Below are 14,036 nucleotides of genomic sequence, written 5' to 3'. Positions count from 1 at the left end.
GCCTTTGTCCTTGCTCTGCTTCAAAGCCCTCTTTACAGATCACATTCATACAATGACTTTTACAAAATCAGGATGAAAAGAACAGAAGAACATAATTTTAGGATGCCTTTTTTGTTAACACATGGCAAAAATGCCAGAGACTGGAGGCCTGCTGGTGAGGAATCCCTCTGCTGACTTTGCCTTGCCTGTGTTTCTCAGCTCCTTAATTACATGATCAGTACATACAGGGTTGCTTCAGAAATATCTTTGAGTGGGTACTCATTTTAAATGTGCAAATAGCAGCTCTAACTTCAGCATAATGTTTTGCCTTGTAATCATAAAGCAGCTTCAAGAAGAGTTTTCTCTATTTTCTTAACTGGTCACAATTCCTAGGCCTTTTTGCTATCTCTTTACTTCCTTCTTCCCTAAAAACAAAGCACAGAGCCGGAATGCACATAGTTTGATCCACATCTCACTTAACCCCCAGACAACAGCATTACAATTGCCAAATTTACTCCAGATTTTTATTGATGAAATTGGAACGGAACCCTAGATTTTCTTCAGAGTACTATTCATGTTTTACATGTTAAGTACCATCTCTAAAGTCCCTAAATATGTCTTCTCTGTCCCAAGCTTAATCCCAAGTCTAGGTTGTGTGAAATGAACTATACGGTCTTGGATAATTCACCAGCTGCCTGGAATTTACTTCTTCCAGGTTTATAGCACTGAAATGAGGGCTGAGCATTTACTGTACCTCCCAGTCCAGAACGGAGGCCTGCCACTGAGCTATCTTGTCAATGTTCTCCAGCCTCCGCTTCCGCTCGTTGATCTGCAGAGTCACGTTCCTCATGACGGCGAGAGCAGCAGCCACATATCTGTAGTCACTGTCAAACACAAAAGGGAAGCCCATGAAATTCCACACTGAGGTGCAGTGGAAGTGCACATAGGCTTAGCATTAGCAGCAGCATAGTCTCACCATCCTTTTAGAAAGGAATGCAGGTAGGATTTGCTTCTCATTGCTACCATACTGTACTTTTTCCATCAACAGTGTCTTTCTGGATCACCACAAGAGCAGCTTGAAACTGAAGTTGGGTGTGTAGAAGACAGAGAAGCCAGCCAGCCCCTCAGCTCATTCAATGAGTACAGTTGAGCCTCTACAATGTATGACAGTTATGAATATTGCTCTTTAAAGTCTTCAGATCCTCAGCTAAAGAGCATCCTAAAGGAAAGTCTGGACATTTTTATAGTCTCTGCCTTTGCACCTGGTCTTTTTCATTTTAAATTGAACATTAGGAACTACTTTTCAATCAGACACAAGGCCAGAGCATCTTCCAAGCCATAAGAAGACCCCAAGAGTGCCACAGGGCATTTATCCCACAGCCTTCAGGCTTAGTGCAGACTTCAGGTGAGCAAATCAAAGCAGTTCTTTGTTTTTCATTCCTGGATGGGCCTGTGAGTGTAATAACAGAGAGTGAAACCAGCCTCCTGCCAAGGCCAGCAAAGATGATGATCAGTCTTTTCAAAAAGTGATGCCGAAATCAATGCTATTGATTTCCATCCTCTGCCTTCTTTTCCATTCCAAGGAACCTTAATGTTAATTTCAATTGGAAGGACAGACATGGCCAGCTGCCATAATGCCACCATAATATATTATTAAGTTAAGGGTTGATATTGATTGCTGACTAATGAGAAAAGCTGCCATCCTGGGCAGCTGCAGGGGGAATGGCTCTATTGATTATTGCTGGTGACAGCACGAACAGGTGAGTGCTGTCAATTACATCCCTTTCCTCATGTGAATCAAACGGGACAAATACTAAGAAACAATCACAAGATGATATACAACAGAGTATGATTGGCTATTTTGCTGCCCTTTCTTGGATGAAATCTAGAGATGCATTTTCAATTTTTATTCAATTCCTACATCAAAATTCCAGCTGAGGTTAAAAAAAACCTCCTACAAATTCCAGAACATCAGGACTGGTCCTTCAATAACACAAAGGAGAACAGAGGATGGGCTGTCTGACATAGCCACCATGATACACAAGGAAGAATTTCTTGTGCCTTCCTTTGCAAGGCCACCTGTATGAAGTGAGTGCCTGGTTGTGTAACAGAAATGGAGCTATGCCAGGGAGACATCAGTCTGGTCTTCAAAATGTCTGTGAGTTCTTGTAGGGAACAGGTAAGTCACTATGGTCAGAAAGGATCTGTAGAGGTAGGGAGGCATGCAGGACGGTCACTAACTGTCTCCTAGCAATTATGCTCCTGCAGAGAAGGGAGGCTAATGCCAGTCCACCCATTAGCGGCATGTCCTCCTTCTCACTCATGTTCACTCACTCTTAACTCCAGCTCAGCTCTGCAGCAGGAATGCTCAGGACACCAGGAAGCTGCACTTCAGACCTTCATATATTTAATTCCTATTAAGCTGGAGTGAATCTCTAAGAGGTGAACAGATGCACCTTTGTGAAACATTCCAACGAACCAGTCTCAAAACAACAGCAACTGAAGGGAGCCAGGCTCTGAAACACCCCTGTGCCTGCCTCCACATGAGGTGGGTCAGTACCAGCCAAGCTGGTTTTCATCTTGGTAATGCTAATTCACTAATCTAATGTTATGTTTGAAGAGCAAACCCCATGCAGTAATGAAGGAAGAGTCATGACTGAACTTTTTGGGCTCCTAGCCCATGCCTGTGGCAGAGCTGGCAAAAACTCAAGAGGAAAAATAACAGAAGCAAAGCATTTGGCCAGTGAAATAATAATGGGATGCCGTTAACTATAAAATGAAGGTATAGACATGGTCTATCAATTATACTGGGGCTGGAATGACCACTTCCCAGTGCTCAATCAGGATGCAAGTCTAGACTCTTGCCAGACATCACATGCTAATGTCAGGGAGAGTGGTCAGGTTTCCTATTCCAGCTCTGCTGTCCTAAACTGGTGCAGGGAAGATCCACAGCTCTACCAAGTATGATGCTAGTGAAGAAGAAAAGAAAAAAGAAACAGAACATAATATCCCGCTGTCAGATGAAGCTGACATCTTTGCTTCCATTGGAATTCCCACTCCTTTCCAAGTTTTGCCTTACTCCATAAATGGTTTTACTGATTCAAACAGTATTTTCTACACACTAAATTCTAATCAGAGTGCCTGAGAGACTCTTAATTCAGCCAATGATGAGCCTGACTGCATGGTATTAGTGTAATTTTCTAGCTTCTGTTTCCAACTCTCAATCTCACCATGAGCACTGTCACACTACAAGTGCATGAAGGCAATTTACCACCTGGTTAACGGGCCCCTGGGCTCCCCGGGAGGCTTCTCAGTTTCTCTTGTTCATAGCTGACCCTGATGGTATCCCAGCCTGCAGGTACATGGCCTTCCCAGTGTCTTATATTGTCAAATCATGATCTTCCCGAAGATTATTTGCTTTTCCCACCTCAGGCTTTGCTTACCTTAGCCCCAGTTCCAGAGCAGAAAACAGTTTCATGTCAAGCAGACAACCACTGCAGCCTGAGTTTTCTGCACAGCCCCAGTGCAGAATCATACATTCTCTGTGTCTCGCTCTCCTCCTTCATTGCACTGAGCTTGTCTGGGATGTGAAATGGGTTTCCTGAAGGATCAGTCCCTCCCAGGCTCTTTGAACACTTGAACTGGAGGAGCTAGGCCACAGGCAAGTGTGGTACAATCCACCTCATTTCATTTTTAAAACATCCCAAAGGAAAAAGGAATGTACTCTCCAAATAATTCAACCCTTGTGTAATCACACTGTCCACATCCCCTTTGGCATTGCTACCAAATAGCTCAGAGAAGGTCACTTTAAACACAGATCTCTTCTCTCTGAGGCTCCTTATGTCTTCTCATTGTAAAGCCGCATCTGAATTCACACTCTAAGTACTGTGGGGACATCACATGGCTGGTAAGGACAAAAAGCCACAACATTTGGGATCCTAGAGCTGCTTTCTGAGGCCCTTGTTCCCATGAATCCACTCCAAGACTGATTTGATCTTGTTATGAAGAGAAAAAACAGAAATTGGATCTAGAGCCAAATGCTTGTCCAAGTTGGTGATTTTGAACTCAGCATTCAGCTAGCATCAGTCAGCCAAACTCATGAATCAGGTCAAAGCAAATGCATCTCTTTGCTCATATCACATCCCTCTGCACTTTCAGAGCTGGGTTTGGGGAAAAACAAAACCAACCAAATAGTTGCAGAAGTTTCTGAAACATCTGTGGTTGTTTCTGCTCTCTGAAGCACTTCCTTTCAAATGGATTTTGGAAAAAGAAAGCTAATTGGCAAGCCAGGAGAAAATTCACTCCAGGGGGCCTGATTCTTCTTTCACCTTATTTTCTTAGCAGTATATCTCAAGTGATATCACAGGTCCTATTCCTGATTTACTCTAAGTCAGGGGGTCAGGCTGATTGTCCTCAGCAGCAGCAAGAGACCCTGGGAATGCTGGGAAGTAATCAAACTGCTGGTGCTTCTCTGAACCTAAATGCAGTGGCAAAACCAGAGGTGCAGTCAGGCTGAAAGCAGAGCAAGTTCTGGGTTCTCCCCAGCTCTGAGCATAATCAGGTTTGAGCTGCGGGTGCTGGCCCTCTATTTGCTGTGTGCTGAGGTCCTCTTCAGGACAAAGGAAGGAGCCTTTCACCACTGAATGCAATTAGGCAATTTTTCAAGTGTAACTGGTAGCATCAGAAAGTACATCCAAGGGTAATTAGTTCACATGTCTGATTATAACAGAGATGAGTTTGGCTCCATTGAGAATCAGCGCTTTGAGAAGCTTTCTAACTGTCTGCTGAACCTTTGCCCTGCTTCAATGTATAATAGATGTCATGAGGAGAAGAGCTGGACAGCAAAAACCCAGCCCTGTGTGTGTGCAGAGGCCACGTGAAGCAGCAGTGAGCAGAACCCTTTGGTGTAGTAGGAGACCAGCATACCTGTGATCCTGTGCAGTGTACTTGAGGAGCTCTGCGAGCTGCAGGGGGTACTTGCAGATCTTCTGCACTGGTGTCAGAAGGAAACCATCTAAGGCAATATCAATCATCTGCTGCAACAGACGACACGCTTCGAAGAAATGCTGGTACCTGCTGTCTTTCATCAGCTTGGAAAGCTCCATGCATGCATCCAAATGGTTGTTACAGTACTCCGAATAGATCCAGAAGCCATCTTGCTGTGAGAGGCAGGAGAAGAGGGATGCACACGGAGGGGGGTACATGTCAGACAAGTGCTGTGAGCAGTCAATCACCCAGATTGCCAACAAGAACATGTTACAACTAAAGAAGAAAGAATACCCTAAGCAGGAGGAGGAAGTGCTGATCCTAAAGGAAGGACTTTTCCTGCTGCATGGCTGCGCTTGGAAAAAAGGGAAGCAGAGAGGGACCTGTGTATTGATGTGTGGCTGAGGTCTCTGTAATGCTGTGTTGAAGTGAAGCCCTACGCAGTGTTGTCGGTGCTCTCAGGGTCAAATCGTGTGGTGGGGTTGTCTTTCTAGAGACAACCTTATAAAAGGTTAAGGTAGAACAGAGCAGAGCTCTGGCCTTTGATAATACAGGAGCAGAACCTTGTTAGTTCTAGAGCCCTTTCCCTCATGAAGCACCTGGCAAGTGTTTAGGAGCTGGGTATATTTAAAATTCCCTTTACCAACAGGGAGCTCAAGTCACTAACTACTGTGTTGCACCTGACCCACAATCCCTATTTCTCAGTCCCATGAGGGCCTTCCTGGGAATAACGGGGCCTGGTTTCTTTCCCATCCCCACAGCTGACCAAGAGCTGACACTTTTCTCCTCCTGAAGCAGATGACGAGCAAGATAACAGGATCTTAATGTCCTCATCCCTCAGTTCCCCCAAATGGCTAAACAGGGATCATTTATCAGGAATTCATTAGCCAGCTTCCAGCCTGTGTTTGATGACAGAGGACTGTCAGATATTGCTCTGAATAACCACAGTAATTCTTGCTATTGTCACTCTACATGAATTGACAGCACAGCCTCAAGACATCAAATTTCAGCTACTGATTCTCACCAAGGTTTCTTGCATCTTTTTTGCACAGAGATCGAATGTGATGCTGCTTTGGAAGCAAGCAGCAGAGACTGCAGGCTCTGATAATAATGAGCAATATTAATGCCATCGTGCAACTTCTCAACAAGAAACCTGCTTTTCAGTTGGAAGATCAACAATGTTTAAGAGATGCTGTGAACCTGTTTAGGGATGCCCTGCTGAAGTTTCATGAATGGCTATCAGAAATGTCTCTGATAAGAAGTGAGCTGTTGCCAGTAGAGCCCTGGCTATAAGTAATGGGGTAGCACAGTGCAGGGTCTGCCTCCCCGGCTCAAGCACCTCATAGCTAAGCTCTGGTAACAGCACTTCATTCTCCCTGAAGGAAAGTCTGGAACTGCATGACTGTCATTTTCTGGGATATTTACAGCACTGGTCAATGTATCAGCTCCTGTAGCATGTGGGTATGGAACAGTACAATGGGCTGGGCACAAGCCTCCAGGACTATATGGTCAGTAAAAACATCCTGTTCAGTGTGCACCTAGCGTGAGCTGCACCTCCCCACCCACCCAACAGCTTTGCAGGGTAAGGAAACTGAAGCTCTGGGGGGTTTTCAGCCCTTGAAAGTGCATCACAGTGCCACAGCAAACAGCCCAGGCGTTTGCTCTCCTCTCCTTTTTCTGTGTAATGCACAACTAAGGCCTCTTTTTACTCCTCTGAACTCTCCTACCTCTTCCAACCTTCTGGCCATCCATGACCTGATTAGGCTGGCCTGTGAGCTGGTTTAACTCATATTCTGAAGAGCAGAAGAGGGTGGGGAGTGAGGGACACAGCACCTACATAACATGACTAAGGGTGGATGTTAAAAGGTGTTGGGATTCAAATATTCTAGGGTGTTATCCAACTGCTTCACTTCATATTTTCCCTTCTCTGCATCTCATGAAGTAGATGGAGGGCCATGGAGTAATCCCTGATATGTAACCAGAACAGCACTGATGCACAAGTTATTCTGAGTGGTTCCTGCCTCCTGACTTTTTCTGCTACTCGCCTTACACCTTCCCTCCCCCCAAACCAACCCCAAAACTCCCAAACAAACATGGCCAATTCACTCACGTGTTCAAGGAAACACGGTCCAATTTCGCTGAGATGGGGGTCCTCGTTGTTGTACTGTTTCTCCAAGTCCCGGACAAAACCCATCTGGAATCTGTAGATATCTTCAATGTTGCCAAAAATGATTTTTAGCTGTTCATCACTGAACATATCCCTCCTCTTCCGGCACTGCTTTAAGTAACCCTGTAGGGAGTAAGAAAGAACAAGCCATCAAATAACCCAAACACACTGAGGCTGCTCCCAGATTATTCTTGAGGAAGGAGCAACTAAAAACAAGAAGATGGCCCTGAAAACAAAATCCACTGCTATGGCATGACAGTCTCCATCAACTCCTCTCTATCAGTAAGCATGCAATAAAAAAAACCTGCCTTGAGATGCTACGAGTATTGGTTTTGATAGACAGCAAGCATCTCCTTTGCAAGTTCCCACTGCATCCTACAGTAGACCCACAGCACTACTCTTGTTAAGGACACATCAGACCCAGTACACCCAGGGCTTCACAGCCTGTGGTTGGACTCAATGAACTTGGGAGTCTTTTCCAACCTAAACAGTTCTGTGATTCTGTGATCATGCTGAGAAACACTCTATTGCCCAGAGAAGCTGTGGCTGCCCCATCCCTGGCAGTGTTCAAGGCCAGGTTGGACACAGGGGCTTGGAGCAACCTGCTCTACTGGAAGGTGTCCCTGCCTGCAGGGGGTTGGAACTGGATAAGCTTTAAGGTCCCTTCAACCAAACCAGGCTGGGGTTCTATTAATGTGTGACTGTCTATTAATGTCCCTTGGTCTAGGGAGCAGGTATGGAGGGTGCCACCATCCTCGCTGTTTCAGCACCAAGTGAAATACTGAAGGCAAGCACTCTTCAAATGCTCCCTGACTTGAGAGGCAACACAGACTATCCCCCCACATTATTCATCTTCCCAAGTTCAAGATGAAAGCGGGGGGGCTTTTGTTCTATGTGATGGTCAGGAACCCCAAAAGTGATGCAGTAGGAGGGTAGGAGTCTGGCTTGCCCAACTAACAGAGCCCAGTGGGAGTAGCCCAAGCTGGTGATCAATGCCATCTAGAAGAAAGCAGCAGCATTTTTCTGTACCCTCTATTCCCTTAGTGCAGATGTGCTATTCCAAACAGCGCAAAATGAGGGGATTTTTTTCTCCTGTTTTCTCAAAAATCGTCTTTCACTGCTTTTCTTCCTTTTTTTTTCAGTAGGACAGAAGAAAAGGCTTTGTAGCCTTCTCTGTACAAACAGCAGGCTCCCTTGAGTCTACACACATTAAAATCAAGTGGAGAAAGGGGGGAGAAAGAACCAGGATGTGGAGAGTTTAAATAAATTCCCCAGAATCACAGAATGAACCTGCAGGAGGTTTGGAAACAATTCAGGTCTCCTGCATGGACAGAGTGTCCAGAGCAATAATAAACATCCTCCTTGCTGCTTCTTCAACAGCCCACGATGCCCACTGAGACTGAGCTTAGCTGGACAGCACACAAACATAAACTGGTAGGCGAGCACTGCTCTGAAGACTTCCTGACCTAGAAAGACCAAAGGGATCAATGTTCTGGCAAAAAGGGTAACACACCAAGTTGTGTCTGCCTCCTGTTGCGCTGACCCTGCCTTATCCATGAACTCATCATCCTTTCTTCAGCTAAAAGCTCATCCAGTTCCAACCCCTGCCACAGGCAGGGACACCTTCCACTAGAGCAGCTTGCTCCAAGCCCCTGTGTCCAACCTGGCCTTGAGCACTGCCAGGGATGGGGCAGCCACAGCTTCTCTGGGCACCCTGTGCCAGCGCCTCAGCACCCTCACAGGGAAGAGCTTCTGCCTAAGAGCTCAGCTCAGTCTCCCCTCTGGCAGGTTAAAGCCATTCCCCTTGTCCTGTCCCTACAGGCCCTTGTCCAAAGCCCCTCTCCAGGTTTCCTGCAGCCCCTTTCAGCACTGGAGCTGCTCCAAGGTCTCGAGACCCCTTAAGGAGCCTTCTCTTCTCCAGGCTGATGCAGCCCAGCTCTCTCAGCCTGTCTTCACAGGAGAGGTGCCTCAGCCCTTGAAGCATCTTTGAGGACTTCAATCATGAGGACTTTTTCAAACACACTTGCCTGAAGCACAAGTGGTCGAGCACAGAGGGTGATACATGGAGGCTCTGGGTGTCTGGAATGAATTTCTGGCTCTGCCACCATCTGCGACACTGAGCACATCACCTCCTCCCCCTGTGCTTCACCTGCCTGCACCATTCAGACTAGAAATTTTACAAGGCCAAGTATCAGATGTTGGCCTGGTCAGGACTGTGGCCTCTTGACCGAAGAGAAATAACAAGGGGGGCATCATGAGATGACTTTGGCTGCCTTTAGTATATAGGAAGAGAAAAAGAAACAAAGGGAAAAAATGCCAGCAGCTCCAGTTGAGGGCTATATTTGGGCACTCTAGATGCTTAGTCACACAGAGGAACTGCCAGCTGGTGACATGCAGCTGCTGGTCCACAATGCAAACTATTGGAACGCTATAATAAACTGTCCTTCAGCCTCACCATGTGGTTCCTGGGAGGGAGAACTTCACAGAGATGAATGAGAAATACAACTTTGGCCGACCTGGCAAAGACCCAACCTCTGTGATGTCCAGCTTTGCTAGAAGGATGCCACTACCCTGAAATTCCTGGCTTTTTCAGCTGAGAAGCTTGGGTTATGGAATACCTTCTGCATGTACTAAATCTAGGTCTCTCTTCTTCCAGGAGCTCCTTGATGACTCATTTTCCTGGGTTTCCCTCTCATTTTTCAAGGCCAGGAGGAACGGGAGCAGGCTGGTTCCCACATTACAGGACAAATACAAATTCAAACTATCAAGGAACAATACAGAGTATCTTTTCCATGCTGCTTTTCATGCTTACCTGCTTATCTCAGATAAAACACAAAGAAAGCAGATGTTCACGTGCCCATGAGGCCAGGCTCTTTCTGACACTGGCTCTTTCTGACACTACTTTGGTGTCAGCAGCACTAAGTGAGTGCCTCAAGGTGTTTGTGTTGGACCTTTGCCCTGCTGCAGGCTGCCTGCAAGGCAGCTTCCCCCCTCACATGCTGCTCTGTGAACTCACTCACTGCACGGTTTAGGGGAACATCTTTCAGCCCTGGGGTTGCTATTGGTTGCAGCTACTGTCTTGAACATCCCCTGTTCTTCCTGTGCTGGTTCATTGCTTCACCCGAGCCACGTGCTTTGGAGAAGCTGAAGAAGCACATCTTTGAATAGGCACCTATAAAGCCAGAGGGAAAAGAAAAGAACACACAGAGTTCCCAAGTCTTATCCTCTATCCAGCCTGTGCGTTTGGAAAGTTGGTTTCCAGCTCAAGCCAGCAAAGGGGAGACTGAAGATTTATATAGAACAGGCAGCAAGAGCCAGCTAGAAGGCTGCTGCAGAGTTTTTCCAGTAAATTTACTTCTGTTACATAAAACAATGTCATCTTCCTTATGCTCATCCCGTCAGGTTTGCTCAGAGAAGGGATAACTGACTGATGAGCAGATGTTGGAGAGCGTTTTGCTCAATGAAAACCTAAAAATAGCTGTCAAACTGTCTCTCTTTAAAGTACTTTTCCATGTAGTCCCTGAAGTACAGGCCAAAGTTGGAAAGTATTTGCAGGAGGTTAAGTGCTAAGTTTTCTTCACCCCACAGTGGGTTTAGAGACAGTCAGGAGAGGTGGCCCATCCAGCCCTCTTCTTCTTGTCCAGCTGAGAGCAAGGTGAAGGAGAGAATAAGGAGATAGCTACTGCAGGTTCTACCTTTGAAGGCAGCTGTGATGATGTTCCAGTTTGTTGCCATCTCTGAGCCAGTTTGGGGCTGTTTCTACTGTCCTGTAGATCATCCCTTGGTTTGGACCAGCACCATCTGGGCTATAAAAACACTGCTCTCCAGAGCAGTGCTCACAGCATCGAGGCGAGCACTATGCTGATCCACACATAACAGAAATAAGCAGAAGAACAAAGCTGAGTCTGTTTGGATTGAAAAAGCAAACTTCAGCCATGTCTGGTCCCAGGCAGTCAGGACTCTAAAGCACTTGTTCAAATACGGGTCTAGAGCAAGCACTGAATGCCAGGCTCTGTGATTGCCCTGGGGCTCACCTAAAACGTAAACTGAAGTCCAGCAGGACATAAGCCTGTTCCTCTAAAGGGCAAGAAGCAGGCAGCTTTGGAACACAAAACCAGGGTGTGCACAAGCAGGCAGTGAGAGGTACCTACAAATTGCACACTGGGGAATAGATCTATGGAGTGTATCTATCCCCACTGATCCAAAGCGCTTTCTGCAGTCCCTAACCATTCTAGGATTCTATGATTTTCCTAAGCTCTAAGCCTAAAATTCCTATTACTGGATATTTCCTTAAGGCCAAATCCTTTTTTCTTTCTTTTCTTCTTGGCTGTATTTCAGAATATTGATCCATCCACTCCTAGTAATGCAAGCCAGGGAACACCCCACATTTTACCCCTGAACAGAACTCTTTTACCAGACAGCAGTCAGGCCTTTGTACTCTAAGCCAGGACACAGCAGCATTGCTCAGGGCAGTGGCTCTGTGTGACAAGCCAGCTGCTTCATGCAGGTCTTGGCTTGCACAGGTCATTTCATTCTGGTGCTGGCAAGCTCATGAGCTCCTCACTTAGCAGAACTATGGGTATTATGAATAATAACATGGTCTATAATAATATAGTAGCAGATAGTGGAAATACATCTTGAAGCAGAAAAGAGCAATTGGAGGGCTCTTAATCACCTAGCAAGGGCTGTGTCCTCTGATAACATCTTAAGGTGCCTCAATGGTATTGGGATTTGTTATTCATTATAGCTCAGCAACAAGAGTATAACTGCTCACTGCTAAACTCAGTACTAAATCAGGCTCAGCCTTCACCACCCAGCCACAACTCCTCTTTCATCCCCTCCAGTACGTCATCCTGCTGCTGTTTGTCCTGACAACTTATAATAAAGAGCAAAGGGAAGAGGGAATTTGCCACTGTCACCAGCCCTTGTGTCTCATCAGCGGCTGGCGGCTGGCCACTTGTTCCTCCGCACAGTAACACCTCCATACACATCCCTCCAGCAGCATGGGGAGGTGCTCAAACCAGCCCCTGTCCCTCCACCTCCAGCCCCCCTCCTCTCATGCACAAACAGAAACAGTCATGTCATGCAATGCTGAAGTGCCTGGGATGACTGAGCTGTCTCCCAGTCTTCTCGAGGCAAACGGATTGCTCTGATTAAACTGAGCACAATGAGGCTCTCTTCAGCAAGGGACAGCCCATCACTTTGCAGATGAGAATGCCCATGTCAGTCCTCCTCCTTCTTTAAGAGAAGCAGCTGAATCATTTCCTGGTGCCCTACCTGGAGGTAAGATTTATCCCCTCAACATTATTTTGCATCATAGAGAGTAAAGAACAAGCCTTAAGAGATCTCTTTCCTATCTGGGACATATCATTAGGTGCTGTAAATCAGTGCTACCCCACAGACATCACTGCAGATACACCTACCTGTGCCTTCTGAGAATATGATTTGGCAAAATCAGATTGACATGGCTGGGAAGTGCACGTTAGGTTTTATTTATCACAGAATGGTTAGAGTTGGAAGGGACCTTATTTAGCTTTTCATCAGAAAAGTGCAAACACAGGAAAAGAAACGACATGTGGAAAAATTCCTGCAGTTCTTCCCTTCCTCAGTACAAAGCCCTCTGACGGAAATAGCACAGTGAAATTAAGCTCATTTGTTTCCAAACTGAAATCCCAAGACTCTTCCATCTTTGAAAAGCGTCACAGATGCGTTTTGGATGGCTTTGCCTCGTCAGTAGGGAAGCAGCAGTATGAAGGGAGGAAGACATGTTTCTAAGCAGAATTCCCAGGGGGCTTCACCACATTGACTCTGCAAAGACTGGGCACAGGCTCACTAAATCCCAGACATTCAGAGGGATCAGCTGAAAGCCACAGGCTTTAGTTTTAGTGCTAACAAACTTCTGTCTTTAGTGATAGTATATCCTCAGCACATGAAGCCCAAGCTGTCCTGCAACACCATGCATTCCCCTTCCTGAACACCCAGCACCACATGCACTGTCCTTTGGGCTCAGCTCACAGCACTAATTCTGTGCACTGCAGGACAGTAAAGGGTGGTAGAAGCTAATTGTAACATCACGAAGAATAATCAAGTTGAGGATGCATGGGGTCAGTCACCAAAGTCCATTTGCTTGCTGGTCCCCTTACACTGGATAAAACATACTTCATTTCCTGTGATGAGAACATTTTGCTCTCAGTCTCATCATAATAAAAGGCAAGTGGGGGCCATCCTGAGGCAGGGGAAATAGTGAACCCAGTGTGAAAGACACAGACGAAATGGGTAACTGGTTGATTTAATTACAGCTTTATTTCCTCAATCACAAGTTCAAAAGCATTGGGCTTTAATTAAGAAGACTGCTTGAAGGATGTCAACCTCATTATTGTTTAGCCAAAGAGGTATGGAAAACTGGTCAGAAAATGGTACTTTTATTTAATACAAACTCAAGGTAATGATCAGATCCAGCACATCAATACTTACTGACAGAAGCTGCTCCTCTGTTAGACATGGGACTGAAACCCACCTACTGCATCTTTTTCCCCCATCAAAGACAAACCCAGACCTCAGCTTTCAACAACCCACCCCATATCCTGCAGCTCCACAACCCCCACTGTACCTCACAGATGTCCTTGAGGTGCTTGATGTAGTGGCGCTCCGTACTCATGATTTCATTGATGACGTTGGCTCTCATCTGGTCCCGGTTCTGGACGGTCCTGCCGAGACACAGGCAGTCGGCGCTTGGATCCAAGTGGCCATTCTGCACGTCGCTGGTTCCCTCCTCCACACCATCTTCTTGGTTTACCCATAGCTGCGAGGGGAAGAGGGGAGAGAAACAGGCTTAAATCAGGAAGCCAACAAGTGAAAGTCTTGGGCTGCAGGACATGGGGAGATACTGGACCAACTTCCTCCT

At 46.2% G+C, this 14,036-nt stretch overlaps 1 protein-coding gene across 10 annotated transcripts in view; it reads right to left on the bottom strand.

Moving 5' to 3' along the window:
• The window catches only part of ARHGEF9 (Cdc42 guanine nucleotide exchange factor 9), a 163,700-nt gene that overhangs the window by 37,469 nt on the left and 112,195 nt on the right, over window positions 1-14,036 (bottom strand). For all 10 annotated transcript variants that reach the window (XM_061347747.1, XM_061347749.1, XM_061347748.1 and 7 more), the window contains 4 exons: window positions 13,743-13,934; window positions 7,076-7,255; window positions 4,906-5,138; window positions 734-863 (listed from right to left, as the gene is read on the bottom strand). In XM_061347747.1, coding sequence (XP_061203731.1) covers window positions 734-863; window positions 4,906-5,138; window positions 7,076-7,255; window positions 13,743-13,934 — 735 coding nt within the window. The remainder of the gene's footprint in view (window positions 1-733; window positions 864-4,905; window positions 5,139-7,075; window positions 7,256-13,742; window positions 13,935-14,036) is intronic.

The sequence above is a fragment of the Neopsephotus bourkii genome, unplaced genomic scaffold (assembly GCF_033783945.1).
Source record: "Neopsephotus bourkii isolate Nb327-2 ecotype Australia unplaced genomic scaffold, CSIRO-AGI_Nbou_v1 NB_324, whole genome shotgun sequence".
NCBI classification, from domain to species: domain Eukaryota; kingdom Metazoa; phylum Chordata; class Aves; order Psittaciformes; family Psittacidae; genus Neopsephotus; species Neopsephotus bourkii.
The sequence above is the reverse complement of the archived record's forward strand: the minus strand, read 5'-3'. Positions and strand labels throughout refer to the sequence as shown.